The 14,246-nt window shown below is 42.1% G+C and overlaps 1 protein-coding gene across 5 annotated transcripts in view; it reads left to right on the forward strand.

The window, feature by feature from the left end:
* Positions 1 to 14,246, forward strand: part of MEIS1 (Meis homeobox 1) — a 115,135-nt gene that overhangs the window by 26,301 nt on the left and 74,588 nt on the right. For 3 of the 5 annotated variants that reach the window (XM_009993447.1, XM_009993448.1, XM_009993450.1), the window contains exon 9: positions 1,212 to 1,309. In XM_009993447.1, coding sequence (XP_009991749.1) covers positions 1,212 to 1,309 — 98 coding nt within the window. Of the gene's footprint in view, positions 1 to 1,197; positions 1,310 to 14,246 lie in introns of all 5 variants that reach the window. The other 2 variants (XM_009993451.1, XM_009993449.1) reach the window with 1 other exon arrangement.

Raw genomic sequence — 14,246 nt, forward strand, 5'->3', positions numbered from 1 at the left:
CTGTAAAAAAGTTGAGCTTTTCTAATCCTATTTATCTTCTGTCTCAGATTAGACTTTTTTGTCACAATTTGCCTTCCCTGTGTATGCATCTGTGTGTGTGAAAAGTTCATCTGGATCGCCTTAAATCTCATTCGGCAACGTGTGAACGCTGTATTAAATGATTAGGTTTTAGCCTATTGGTAAATGTATTAAAAAGCTGGCAGTATCAGTCAACTTTAATAGCATACAGACTTGGCTCATATTGTGGTATGATTTAAATTCAATAGACTTACGGGTGTGCGTTGTAAACAACAAGGGTTTTCTTTTCGGCAATAATTTCCAGTGGGCAATATTGCTTCATAGTAAAGAAGAAACTATTCAATTATACTCAAAAGGCTGTGCAGGATGACCAGTGAGTCTCTGTGATGTTTTTAAAAGCTAGTACTAAAAGCTAATTAAAATCTTCGCTGGTGATAAAGGGAGACTTGGGAGGAGTGTTGCCATGATTGTTTTCCCTAAGAATTTAATTTACAGCCATTTTTTCCTATCTGAATGTTACTTTCAAATGTACCCAGTGATAAGAAGCAACATCTGTTTTCTGTTCAATAGTACAAGGAGGCTCTGCATGGGGCTGAGTGTACACAGCCGATGTGAAGCCATTGTTATTCTCATTTCTTTTTTGTCCCTGTGCCTGGTCCATTTGCCATATACCATCCGGCAAACAGCTGACACATCCCGGCTATTATGGACCCAGGCCTAATTGCCAGCAAAGTCTTTAAGCTCTTCCACGTTGGCCTCGTACAGGGAATGGGAGGCCTATATAAACGGCACTGCTCTTGACCACCGCTCTCATTTTGCTTGTGTGGAGTGAGCAGGCTGTTACGCCGGAGGGTTCGCGGAAGCTAAAAATATAGTTGGAGCCCAGTGCCAGTGATTCGCTCCCTGGCTCTCTCCCTGCTCCCCTCACCTTGCCGGGAACGTTTCTGTTTTCTATGGTAATAAAGCATGGGATTGTTTAGATGGTAAACATATTCCAGAGTATCTTATTTTCGCTGGGGAGTAGCAATTTGGCTATCTGGAAAGAAGGAATAATTGGGGAGGTGTATTTGCCAGCCTTTTCCTGTGGGTCTGGGCATGGGTACTGCTCTCCCGGGAACATGGAAACCGGGCGCTTCTTCATCTAAGGTTTTAACTTTTAAATTCTTTTTGGCCCTGCAGCCATCCTGGAACAGAGACCATGATGATACGGCATCAACACGCTCTGGGGGAACCCCCGGGCCCTCCAGCGGGGGACACACATCGCACAGCGGGGACAACAGCAGTGAGCAAGGTAGGAACGAAGCCCTCACATTTTCTTAGCTGGCGAGTGGTCACCGATGCAGTCAGGGACTGGTTACTCTCTTGCTGATGTTGAAATTTGCTCAGGTACCAGGGGTTTTGTACTCAGAGAGGTCTATCTGCCTTTTTTTAGACTTTTTTTTTTTTTTTTTCCGTCTCCTCCTAGTAAAAGGATTGGCATCTTTATTTCTTCGACCTTGCCAGCAGGCACATGTTAGAGCAACATATGTACCAAATTTGCAGGATGCTTAATAAAAATAAGCAATGAGAAGGGTTTGTTTTTTGTTTTGTTGTGTTTGTTTTTTTTCTTCATTCAGATGGGTTAAAAGATGAAATCTTCAAAAGCAAATGTAATTAAGGTTGCAGAAATGCATGCTAATATTTTAAAGATGCCATCAAAACTTTGCTGCCTGTGAAGCAAAGATGTTAGCTGGCCCATTTTACAAAATCCTGAGCAGTGTGTTTATTTAGTTTTTTTACTCAATTTCAATTTACTTGAATGCAAAAAGGTTTTATTGGAGTGCCAGGCCAAACAGAGTAACTGATTTAGCAGACTGAGTATGAAACAAGGTTGATGCAGTTGAAGTGGGGCGTACTACAAATAATTAGTGATCTTTCAGAAGCTCCAAAGTCTAAAAAACTAATGTTTTGGGTTTTTCTGAGAAGCTGTATAAATGCTTCATACTTTTTCTGAAGAGACCAACTGCAGTAGATTTAGTGTTAATTTAATTCAATTAAAATTTAAAGAAGGTCCTTAATCTGAATATAAAAGAGAGTGCTTTATTGAAGTTGACTCTGAACTCACAATAGGTATATACTTTTAAGTTTGGTTTTATGATCATGTTTCATTCAAGTGCTGTTAGACAACAAAGGAATTGTGTTTCCAAAAAAAGGTTGAGCAGTACTGATTAGCATTGCAAAGTCTGCATTTAACAAGATTAGTTTTTAAGCTAAACCAGTATATTTTAATTTTTTATACACAGGGACCTAAGGTACATGGTGAATAAAATCTCTTTATAGAATTTTAAGTATTTGAGACACTTTATTGTTTAAAGAAAAGTTGCTGACTTCATCGCAAGCATAGCCTAGTAAAAATGGGGCCTGGAATAGTAAACTGTTGCAGAGCCGAGGCACAAACTGGTAACCTTCTGACCTCTGACTTTTACTGGAAAATGATATGCAACATAAATTCAGGGGGCCTTTTTTCTTTCAAGTATGTATACGTATATGTTCTAGTGGTGCTGTTCACAATGCTATAGTTGAAGTGGTGTCAACATGTTCATTAGAGCCCCTTGCTTTCAGAGCAAACTTTAAATCCATGGCTTTTTTAAGAGTGAAAAAGCTGCTGCAAAAATAGGCTTTGAACTAAAACATGGTGTTTGGAGGGGGGTTTTGTACTTGCATAGGGCAGTTCTTTTATTAAGCGGATGTGCGCGTGTTTATGTTTATATGTGCGTGGACAAAACATCTGCGGGGAGGCTTGCTAAACGTCATGCTCCTAAAGGTCTTGGGCAGTCTGGAAATCGAGCTTCCTAGTTCCTGGTGTACTTCTAAATATTTTCGGGGTTTGTTTTCTCCTAAATGTGTCATTTTATTAGTCCAGAGTGCCAGTCTTACCTGTTGTTTTATCATTGCCATCCTGGTCGGCTCCTAGCAAGGTGCATGCTGTAGCCTCGGTCAGGAAGGGTTGTGTAAAGTAACTTTAGAGCTTGAGTCCTCTTAAAAGATCGACAGAAATACCTGTCAACGATGCTTTAGCTGATTCGGAGACTTTTACCCAAATCCCCAAGTAAAGTTTATTAAGGCTGGAATTGCTGCTAGCTCTTCATTAATGTGTTTTATGAAGAAGGCTCATTGCATTAAAAGCTTAGGAAAGAGTAAATAAAGTGGGAGTTTACTGAGCTCTCAGGTCAAGTTTGGGAAGTGGGTAGTGGAAAGGATACCCTGTCCAGGGGGTCTCCATTACTGAGAATTGCCTTCAGGCCAATTGTCACCTATGGAAATGGCCAGTTTTTTTGAGGAACGAGGATGCAAGAAGGGTAGCAGTCGTGCTGAGCCTTGATTTATATCTTGTTTGCTCAAAGCTCTCTGAAGGCTGAAATGATGGGGGAATCTCATTTGTTTAAGCACACCTACCTCTGCATGTACACCTTGTTAAAAAAGAGCATGGTTTTAGCCTTCCCACATGGCAGAAGCAGTCAAAAAACAATGACACTAAATGATCAAGAGGGAAAAGAAAAAAGAGACAGCAAACACCCTACCTCTCCCCAACCACATTTAACTTCAAAATGCTATGATTTAGAGGCTTTTCCTCTGTGGCCTGATGTAAGGATTGGCCACACTGTGGCCAAACTCTTATGTTCACCTTGGTGGTGTGCTTTTCTGGGCAAGAGAAGCAGGTGGCGTGGCACTGCTGCAGCAGTCGGGTGGTGCGGAGGGGTGGCAGCGGAAGGCTGGGGATCTGCCTGCTCGTGCTTGCGAGCACAGGAGTTAACTCAATATGTACATGCTGCCTGACATATATTCAGTGTATTATGGGCTTCCCTATTTTTAGGAGTTTGTAAAAGTGCCTTTTGGTTCCATCTGTCAAGAGCGTGTTTGCCATTTTAAAAAACTAATCTAGTCACCAGAAATATAGCCCTCTAAAACTGTGTATTTTTAGGTTGCTCCCACAACCTTCTTACCCTGTTGGAGTAGGTAAAAGCACCTTCTGGGCTGGTTTGACAACCTGGCTAAAGGTAGCACAAGGATGTGAATGTGAGTTTTACTTTTGTGGAGTGACATACAGACTCAAAAACTTAAGCCTCTTGGCAAATTTTCTCCCTTAGTCCTTAACCCAGACTATGTTAAGGTCTATTTTTTGAAATTTCTCTTCTTTACCTGTTTTCTCTCTGCTTTTAATCCCCCAAAGTGCATTTCTTAACCTAGTAATGTGTACAACACATATTGACCAATTACTTCTCAAAACAGGAGAGATACTCTTTCTTTAAAACATTTTGAGGTCTTTTTTAACATGTAAATTTACTTACTGAGTAAATAGTAATGACTCCCAGCTGCTTCAATCTATTGTAGAAGTCCATATTTAACTGCTAGGAAGCTGTTCTGGGGTCTCGTGCCACTGAACAGCAGGATATGTTATTGCATAGCACGTTGACACAACCTCTTATAAAGGCCCAGTATTGTGTCATCATAGGGGATAGTTATAGTACAGGAATGCAGAATAATATTATGGAGAAGTTTCATGGGCTGTTTTCCCATTGCTCTGAATTTACCGTGAAGGGCCTTTGGAGGTGTGTCTCCAAATGGCACAAAGAGATCTGAATTTACACACTGGAGAAGTAACTTGCTAAATTGTTTTAAAAGGGAAAGAAGCAAGTTCTCAGGTACAGGTGGGTGATGCTGAGCTCACAGCAATGCTGTTTTATCTTAGTGCATATTTTAGCTTTAAAATATTCCCATTTAGGGGTATTAACATATCTGTTTTGTTTGTTTTTCAAATGGTCAGGCCAGGAGGATACTGAACAAGGCCCTGGTACAGTCAATTTTAATCCTCTTTAATTCCCATGTTTAGCTCTCCTACATGACTGAAAATAAAAATAATCCTTCAGTATCTCCTATTTACCCATATTGTTTCTATCCTTTTTTTCTTTTCTTTTCTTTTTTTTTTTTTTTTGTGTGCAAATCTCAGCCAGGGTTCAAAACACTTTTTTAACCTCCAAATAACTGTTGTTCTTTCAAGCCAGGAGTAGAAAGCGGCAATATTTCTTTATAAAAATGTATCAGTGGCTGCAATGATTTTTTTCAGGCTTTTGTAGGAGTTTGGGCAACCTATGGGCAAAAAGGCAACAGCGTTTATTATTGCTGGGACTCTCAGGGTGGTTGGTTGAAGGCTGCAAAGGCAGGCGGCAGAGCTGGGCAGAGAGGGAGAGAAGGGCCACATTATGTTCCAGATGATGGAGCAAGGATTTATATACCAGCTTGCCTTTTTTTTTTTTTTTTTTTAACATGGGAGAAGAAAAGTAATAAGAGCAGGGAGGCAAGGCATTTGAAGCGGTCAGATGGCCGATGACTAATGGAATAGGTGGGCAGGAGCCCGCGGATTGGGTGTCTTAATGAGCACATTTCGCACCGAGTTTGGGCTGCAGTTCCCCTTCACCTTTGCCCTTTATTGACCGAACTGACACTTCATTTTTCACATACTTCCAATTATGGCTGAGCTTAAGTGTTGCCCTGCCTCCTTTCTTTCTTGCCTATGGATGCCTCGAGAGTGGCTGAGGCCAGAGAAGATATTTTAATTTGAAAAACTACCATAGCAAGGCAGGTTTAGGATGTAACCTGAAACTACTGTCACTTTGCAGTTTCGACGATGAAAACAGAAGTTTTAATGTTTCTTGTCCAGCGCTTTTCCTCCACCAGCTTCCTTCTGCGTGGGAAGGTGGGGGCTTGCTTTGAGGGCAGTTGGGTTGAGCTGTGTTTTCCTTGGGGTAAAGCCTTTTCAGCAATACAGGTGCTGTGGGTGGGAGTCACCCAAGGAAAGAGGTAAACCAAAGTAAAAAGCAGTGCCATGCTTGAATGATGACTCTGTGCTCCCTCTCAATGTGGCATCAACTCAAGGGGCTTCTGGTAGTGCAGTGCTCTGTGATGTACTTTGCCGAACGCTCTCCTTATGGAAAAGCAAAACATAATTGTGGCTGCAGTTGTGGAGCGTTAGAGCAGTGTGGGTTTGTTGTTTTGGTGATATTTAATGCATGAATGCGGCCCAGGGCATGGCCTGGCTGTGAGGCTCTGCGAGGTGGTCGAAGACGATGCTGGCAGAGGCTGCTATGATGAAGGGACAGACAGTGCTCCAGTCCATAGCTACCCCTTTACTCTAGTGAGGGGAACCATGATCTATGTCTCACAGCCCAAGCCTGTGTGCATTTCCACGTTGGCTTTTACACATAAAATCCTTCCAGGGAGGAAATGTCTGTTTGCTTTCACAGGGCTTTGGGGGTTTTGCAGCATGCGGTTTTCCTACCAAATGTAAATTCTGTCAGAAATAGTCAGAATAAGTTGTACTGGCATGGGGTGGGTGGGTTTAAGAACAAAATAGCTGCTGTTAGACTTTAACTTTCCAGCAGCGCCACTGGATTTTGCAGCGTGGCTTTTGCTACCAGCTCTGTCACGTGAAGTTTGGGTGAATGATGAGTGGGCACATCATCTGCATGTTAGTGGTGATGGCTTTGCATTTAAATACATAGCGAGTATATCAACAATTATTTACATCCAAACAGAGACCCCTAGACCACAAAAGTATTTATTAAAAAAAAAAAAAAAAAGTAGTATGAAGTATTACCCACTTTATTATGTAGCCCTCTGGCATAGTAATGGCATGGCATATTTTTACTATAATATGGTAATAAAAGGATATGTAAAAGGCAGACAAAGGTTCTGTCTTTTCACTAAGGTGACCCCTGTTACCAAGTAACTGCTTTACTTATGAGCTTATTAAAAACTCAAAAAAAATGAGCTTTTCATACTTCACAGGCATTGATGTGAAAATGAGCTGTCCTGCGAGTAGTTTTCTTGATCATTTTTAGAACAATTGATTAGCCAAAGAGCTGCTGTCATTAGTTGACATTGACTGATAGCAATTTGTCACAAGCTCCGAAGGTCAGCCAGGCAGTGGAAGCTTCGGCTTGTCTTTGATTGACCTTTTCTGATGCCATTATCATGCGATTGGTTAGACTGGATGTGACCCTCGATTGGAAAAGACAGGGCATTAGTCAACAGGGGCTGCTCCCGGTATTTTTTCTGCTGCTTTATGTATTGTGAATCCTGAATTAAGCGTAATAGGCTTGTTTGGAAACGAAGTGGTATCAGTTTTCTCGCAGAGGCTCTGCCATCTCCTTTTCTTTTCTTGCCTTTCCATCAAGTGGGCAGAGTTCGGGTTGCTTTAAATCAGCATTAGCACATGTGCCTCTTCCTTTGACACGAGATATGAGATTTAAAACAATGCCACATTTATTTGAAACTCTTCACGTAGGTGCATATTCTTCAGCAGCACCCGCATTAATTATTTTTATCTCCCCAGCATCATGTTTTATATTTTAACAGTGATTGAGTAGTTGAGGATTATGCTCATAACAACACGATGTCAATTTATCATTCTGCTCCAAAGCCGGAGGGCGTGAAGCTGGTTTTTTTCTCTCCTTCTGGTTATAATTTTTTTGGTTTGGTTTTTTTAGGTTCTTTTATTTTCTCTTTGTTTTCCCCTTTTTTTTTTTTTTTTTTTTTTTTTTTTTTCATCAGCCTGATTCAGCAGTTAAAGTTAGATTTCAGCAGCATTGAATCTCTGTGCCTCAGCTAGGCAGGGTTACACTTCCAGTATGGTGCATGGGAGAGAGTCATTGTATAGAAGTGGGTGTCTATCATGATCGGAGCATCAATCTATTCCTGGTATCAGTCTTTGTTTTACTCATTCATATTAGCTCTAAACGTCTGTTATTACCAGGCAGTTTTCTGTTTGACAAAGCTAACTTTAATAGTTTTAAATGTTGCTTGTTTTGCCTAAATTGTGGGTAACACAGTTGTAAACTAATTCTTTTCCTTGTAAAAAGCCTTCCTTCCTCCCATCTGCCTTTCCAGGGAAACCTGAGTTTCTCCATCTAAGTGCCAACTTGTTTTTCAGGTCAGGCCCCAGAGATCATAAGTAGTTCAAAACCAGCACAACCATTTCAGCACATTTTAATGTGACTTTCAGTCTTGGCTTAAGAAAAGCTCTCTGCCAGGAGGGAAGCAGAGAGGTGATTGTGTCAGGAGACTGATCCCTCAGGCTGAAGCTATTGCCATTGTTGGCAAACCAAAAGGAGGGGAAAAGACTGGGAAATGTTTACCTTTAAAGTGGGTATGGAAATACAAATATTCCTGACTTCTCAGCCCATCTGCAATCAAGAAGCAAAACTCATGTGCTGTAGTCTTTTTTTGTCTTTTTTTTTTTTTTCTTGGCAAGTTTTTCTAAACTTAGAAATGTCTATCCCACTAAACATCTGTGTGGCTGTGTGGAACTCTGTATATACATAAACGTGTATGTAAGAACATGACCCTGACCCTGACCCAAGCATCCCATCCGTGGTGTGAAGCTTTTGCAGGCCTTGAAATAGGTCTGCATGGCCCTGGGTGTGTTACTGTGGGCAAGGTTTTGTAGATGCCAAGCAGGGAACAATGGTGGAAAATTCCACATTGCTAAATCACACCTTGGGCTGTTACCTAAAAAACAAGGTATAGGACTGAAGTTCCTCCTTGGATGGGGCAGAAAGATGTTTGGTTACAAGTAGTTGTAGAAATAGGTTGACGTTTTTGGTGTTCAAGATACCCCTTTTTAGCAGTACCTGAGTCTGGTGTTTGGAAGATCACTGATTTGATTCAGAAAAAATGCTGTGTTATTCTGGTACATTTTTTTTTCCCCCTGTACATCCAGGGCATGCTCCTTTAGGTTGCTGTGGCTCATTGAAACCAGTGAACTTTCCATACTGCCCATATGCATTCCCTCATGAAGGCACCAGTCTCATCTCCATTTACCTCTCCAGGTCTTGGTGGCTTCATCTGAGTCTTTTGCTCTCTGATGAAGGTGGAGCATGACATTCAGATTTGCGTCACTGACCTCTTGATATCAGAGGTTAAGGAAGCAAAGTCATGTTCCTAAGTTGGCCTCCACTTTTAAGAAACATTTTATCTCTATGAGTGTAAACCTGTAAGCGCGCATTGTTTCTGGATTAGTGGTGCAACAGGGTGTGCCATTGGGCTGTTTGGCATCAAGCATTTTCCTACCTCTCGTGAAGTGCTGAGAGGGGGAAAAAAAGGATTACTAAGGTTAGAAGAAAAGTCTTTTAAAAAAATGAGTTACGTGTAGAGAAAGCAGGTGCTTGTCCCATAATGCAGGGACTAAGGGTGGTTGTCCACCAAGGCTCATGGCGCAGGAATTCTCCAGATCATTTGCAGGTTTAAAGCAAACAAAAGTGTTTTATGTGTTCAGTTAAATTTATTGCTACAATGTACTGTGGAGGTCAGCAGGGGAAAAAAAGAGATTAGACCAATTCGTGGAAAAATAGGCCCTTCTGTATCTATTAAAAACCCTGGTCCAGATGCAACCGCTGGCTCAGGAAGCTGCCCAAGTGCTGATTGTCAGAGCTGTGGCACAGCCGCTTCTGTGCAACCCCTCTTTCTGCACAGGTTTCCAAAACATCTATTATTGCTCCTGGGAGAGACTGACATGAGATTGAGCTGCTTGGACTGATCTCCTCTGGTTTTTATGTTAAAATAATTTTTATTAATTCAATTCAGGAAGTGAGAGACTGGATTTTTTACTTACACTGTTTTTGATGGCTCTTGCTAATGCTAGCATGCTTTTGTTGGGAAGAAAGTAGGGAGAGTTTGTATTTTCTCACCCTTATTACCCCAGTGGTGGGAATGGTTTGACACCATTCATTCAAATTTGACAGGTGATTGCTTCTGTAAATGAATGCACTCAAATCATAATTGTTGCAACAGAATTGTTTGATTACCTGGCGGTAGCCTCTTTCTCTCTGATAGCTTTTGGATCACCTGTTTGCTGAGAGCATTTGACAGTCCTCATGTTTATTACCCAATTGAATGTCAGTAGCAATTGCAGCTAAAGATAAACGAAAATGCAAGTACTTGTTGACCTTGACTTTTTTCCACAAGATATTGGACTTGATGGCTCTATTGCTGTTTAACTGATAAGAGATATAAACAGTAGTTGAAGGAAAATGTTTTATTCCCAGAGGAAAATACCACGCTGCTGTGGGAAATGGCATCTGACTAGTGCTCTTTGCCAAATTTGCTTGGTTCACCTTCATTTAGGCTGTGGGAAAATAAAATACAAATTTCCCCTTTTATGACTTTAATATCTCTGCAACCATGAATTCCTGCGCTCTTTGTAAAGTTTTGTTGGCAGACTGCGCCAATAACATCCAGCGAGCGCGAGACCTTGCCGTGTTTTACGATGTGCTATAATGAGGATTCTCAGTTCTCCTTCATTTTCAGGCTGATTTGATAATTACAGGGAGGGAGCAGAGCTTTCTTCTTCTATTCCATGGGAAGCTTAGTATGTCTATAACCAGCAAAGATCGAGAAATGTGTGGCTGCAGGCACATGTTGCCAGAGCAGGGCTGCACTGCTGGGAGGGTGGCCTGGGGGTGAAGACAAAGTCACTGTGGGGGTGGAGGGACGATAGTTCTGTAGGTCATGCTTGCACCCACTTTTTTGGGCCAGGTCCCAGTGGGTTCCCTTGCAGTTTTTTTGAGAGGGGGCCAGCTTGGTGTTACCCATCCCAGCTGCATTTGGGAGACGGGAGGGGTGGACATTCTGGCCCAGCAGATCTTGTTGCTATAACCCTCCCTTATATATATGTGTGTGTATATATATATATATATATACACACACATATATATAAGGGAGGGTTATAGCAACAAGATCTGCTGGGCCAGAATGTCCACCCCTCCCGTCTCCCAAATGCAGCTGGGATGGGTAACACCAAGCTGGCCCCCTCTCAAAAAAACTGCAAGGGAACCCACTGGGACCTGGCCCAAAAAAGTGGGTGCAAGCATGACCTACAGAACTATCGTCCCTCCACCCCCACAGTGACTTTGTCTTCACCCCCAGGCCACCCTCCCAGCAGTGCAGCCCTGCTCTGGCAACATGTGCCTGCAGCCACACATTTCTCGATCTTTGCTGGTTATAGACATACTAAGCTTCCCATGGAATAGAAGAAGAAAGCTCTGCTCCCTCCCTGTAATTATCAAATCAGCCTGAAAATGAAGGAGAACTGAGAATCCTCATTATAGCACATCGTAAAACACGGCAAGGTCTCGCGCTCGCTGGATGTTATTGGCGCAGTCTGCCAACAAAACTTTACAAAGAGCGCAGGAATTCATGGTTGCAGAGATATTAAAGTCATAAAAGGGGAAATTTGTATTTTATTTTCCCACAGCCTAAATGAAGGTGAACCAAGCAAATTTGGCAAAGAGCGCTAGTCAGATGCCATTTCCCACAGCAGCGTGGTATTTTCCTCTGGGAATAAAACATTTTCCTTCAACTACTGTTTATATCTCTTATCAGTTAAACAGCAATAGAGCCATCAAGTCCAATATCTTGTGGAAAAAAGTCAAGGTCAACAAGTACTTGCATTTTCGTTTATCTTTAGCTGCAATTGCTACTGACATTCAATTGGGTAATAAACATGAGGACTGTCATATATATATATAAAATTTTTATTTCTAATTCTGCTCCAATATGAAGCTTGAAAGGAATACTTCAGGAACAAGGAGTAGGCTTTGAGATCTTACGGGATGAAAGTCATTGTGTAAAAATAATGCCTAAAGAGCACAAAAGACCGTGGAATTATATTATTTAAAACATAAGTCTTTCTTGTCTCGGCAACTGCTCTGATAAACTCCATCCAGTATTGTAGGAGCTTGTTAAAGCAGCGAAATACAGGATTAAGCAGCACTGTAGCAGTTAGGAGAGTCAGACTAGTAATCTTATTGCATTGTATTTTTTTTTAGGTAAGATTAAGCTGGCATTACATTATATGTTTGTGGGCGAGGGGGCATTCTTTAAGGGATTAATTAATAGGATCAGCGCTGTAAGATGCTGACATCATTTTTTCTGAGCACATTGATACACATGAGTTTGTTGGGTTTTTTTGTGGTTGTTTTGTTTTGTTTTAAATTTAAATTAATGAGTGAGATGAGGACCTTCTCTGGGTGATTGGGGCAGCCCCAGCAGCTTGTGACAGAGTCACCTGTCACCACATAATTCATCAGGGACTGCTTCTCCCTGGCCTGGTGACCTAAGTAGTTGGTGCCCTGTGTAATACCAGAGAGAGAGGCAGGTGTCCCTTCTCCATGAGCTGGTGGGGAATTGAAGGGCTGTGACTAAGCAAATGCCTGAGGCAGCTCTGGGAGGTCTTTGAATGAGGGTCTCATTGGTAAAACCTTCCATCTCTTTGGCTTGTCTCCTTAGCCATAATGGCATCTCTGTCTAGCCTTTGCATCTCGCCTTAGGCACACTTGAGTTTTTTGCTGGTAGGGCTTGGGAGGTGGGAAAGGACACAGGGAGAGCCTGGCTGGGCCCATGCCGTGGGAGCAGTGTTGCATCAGGGCAAGCACTTTCACCCCAGGGCCCTCTGCCACCCTCCCACATTCTGTGGCTTGGGAACATCCTCATCACCAGCTGATATCTCTGGCATTTAATAGCCACAGATTAGATGTATTTATTTAGTTATTTGTTTGTTGTTGGTTTTTTATTTTATTTTCTTCCTCACAAGTGTTGAAACCTCATGCAGAGTTGGCTGGAATTTTTTTGTGGTTGCTTTCTGCAAAAGCATAGTGTGCAGGTGTCGGAAAGAGGAGCCATCATATAAGTAAATAAAAATATAGTAGGGACAGCCTTTTCAACTTTGTTTTTCCATGGCTGATCCTGTGCCACAGGAGAGCAGTGGGCCTCGCAACCCTGGTACTATGTATCATTTCAGGGCTGTAGGTTTATCTTTTGAAGCAGGCAGAAAAAGACCTACTAGGAGACACCAGTTATGTCCTCAGAAAAATGCTAAAGGTGGTGGATGTAGCATGACTGATTATTGCATCTTCCCCCCAGTGCTCTGAATAGCAGTTAGTGTCACATGGATGCATTGCTAAAAATATTCTGGAGTATGTGCTGTCCCAATGGACTCCAGAAGAAGACATATCTTAGCTCTGTCTGGTCAGCGAGTGAAGGTCATGGAAGTAAGGCTTGTAGGGTGGAGAACCTTTTGTTGCTCTCATTGCTGTGCCAAGAGGATTTTCTGCCTCTCTGGCACGGCCCTGAGGGAGAAACCCCATGGTGATGCTCCTGTGTGGGGCCCTGGGTTATAGCACTTTGCCTTCTGCATCAGCTGCCTTCCTAAAGCAGGGGAAAGAAGTTAAATACAGGCACTATTAACTGAACTGCTTGAAGTAAAGTGTTCTAAGCGCCATCATTTAAAATTGTGTTTAAGTTTCTTTCAGGGCACTGTAACATCAGAGAGTAGCAGACTCTTACTGAAGAGTAGGGGATTAAATGCGGGAAAATTGCAGGGGGTGGAAAAGAGGCAACTAAGTAGGGTTGGAGTTTTATACTCATGCCATACTCCTCCTCCCTTACTGCTTGATAAAGTGTCTCCACTTTATCCTCTCCTGTCCCTGGCTGTGGCAGGGATGATGCCCTAAGAGAGGCTTTTGTTCAGGATACTGTCTGCTTTTTGTTTGTTTGGTTGGTTGGTTGGTTTCCTATATCTGTCTGGAATAACCCGTGCAAATTTGGCACGAGGCTGGCTGTGTAAAACCAAGAATCACAGTTACATAGTTTCAGCATAACTATTGAACAGACGTGGTCCCGTGTTACAGTTTTGTGATGGGTTGTAGGTAAAGCAGGGGGCTGTTTTGTCAGTCAGTGAGCAGATTGAGCCACAAAATCTTGGGATGTCAGTATATAAACATTTATAGTTTCTGTGTGTGTTCAGTCATATACATACTTGGATGTGACTACCTCCCACTATTTCACATTTTTATTCTGTCAACCTGTTAAGAAAGGTAGTAAAACAACCACTCTTGTGAAGCACAGGGCTTTTTCAGGACATTTTTGTATTTCCTTTAGATAGTGTTGTGCTAGGTTTCTTGGTGTTACCGCTACAAGAAACAAATTAGCAAGAAGTGCTAACATTAGTGTCTCGCTGCAGGTTTAATCCAGCTAAAAAACCCCCTGAGGTGGCCATAATTTACCAGGTTGAACAGCAGACTGGCAAGCAGAGAGGGCTGCCTGTGCCCTAGCCATATAATCAGAAAATGTAGAGTTGGTGACTTGGTTGAATTTAATCCCAGTTAAGTAACCAGCTAACAGTCTGCAGGAAT

The sequence above is a fragment of the Chaetura pelagica genome, unplaced genomic scaffold (genome assembly GCF_000747805.2).
Source record: "Chaetura pelagica isolate M959 unplaced genomic scaffold, ChaPel_1.0 scaffold472, whole genome shotgun sequence".
Taxonomy (NCBI): Eukaryota; Metazoa; Chordata; class Aves; order Apodiformes; family Apodidae; genus Chaetura; species Chaetura pelagica.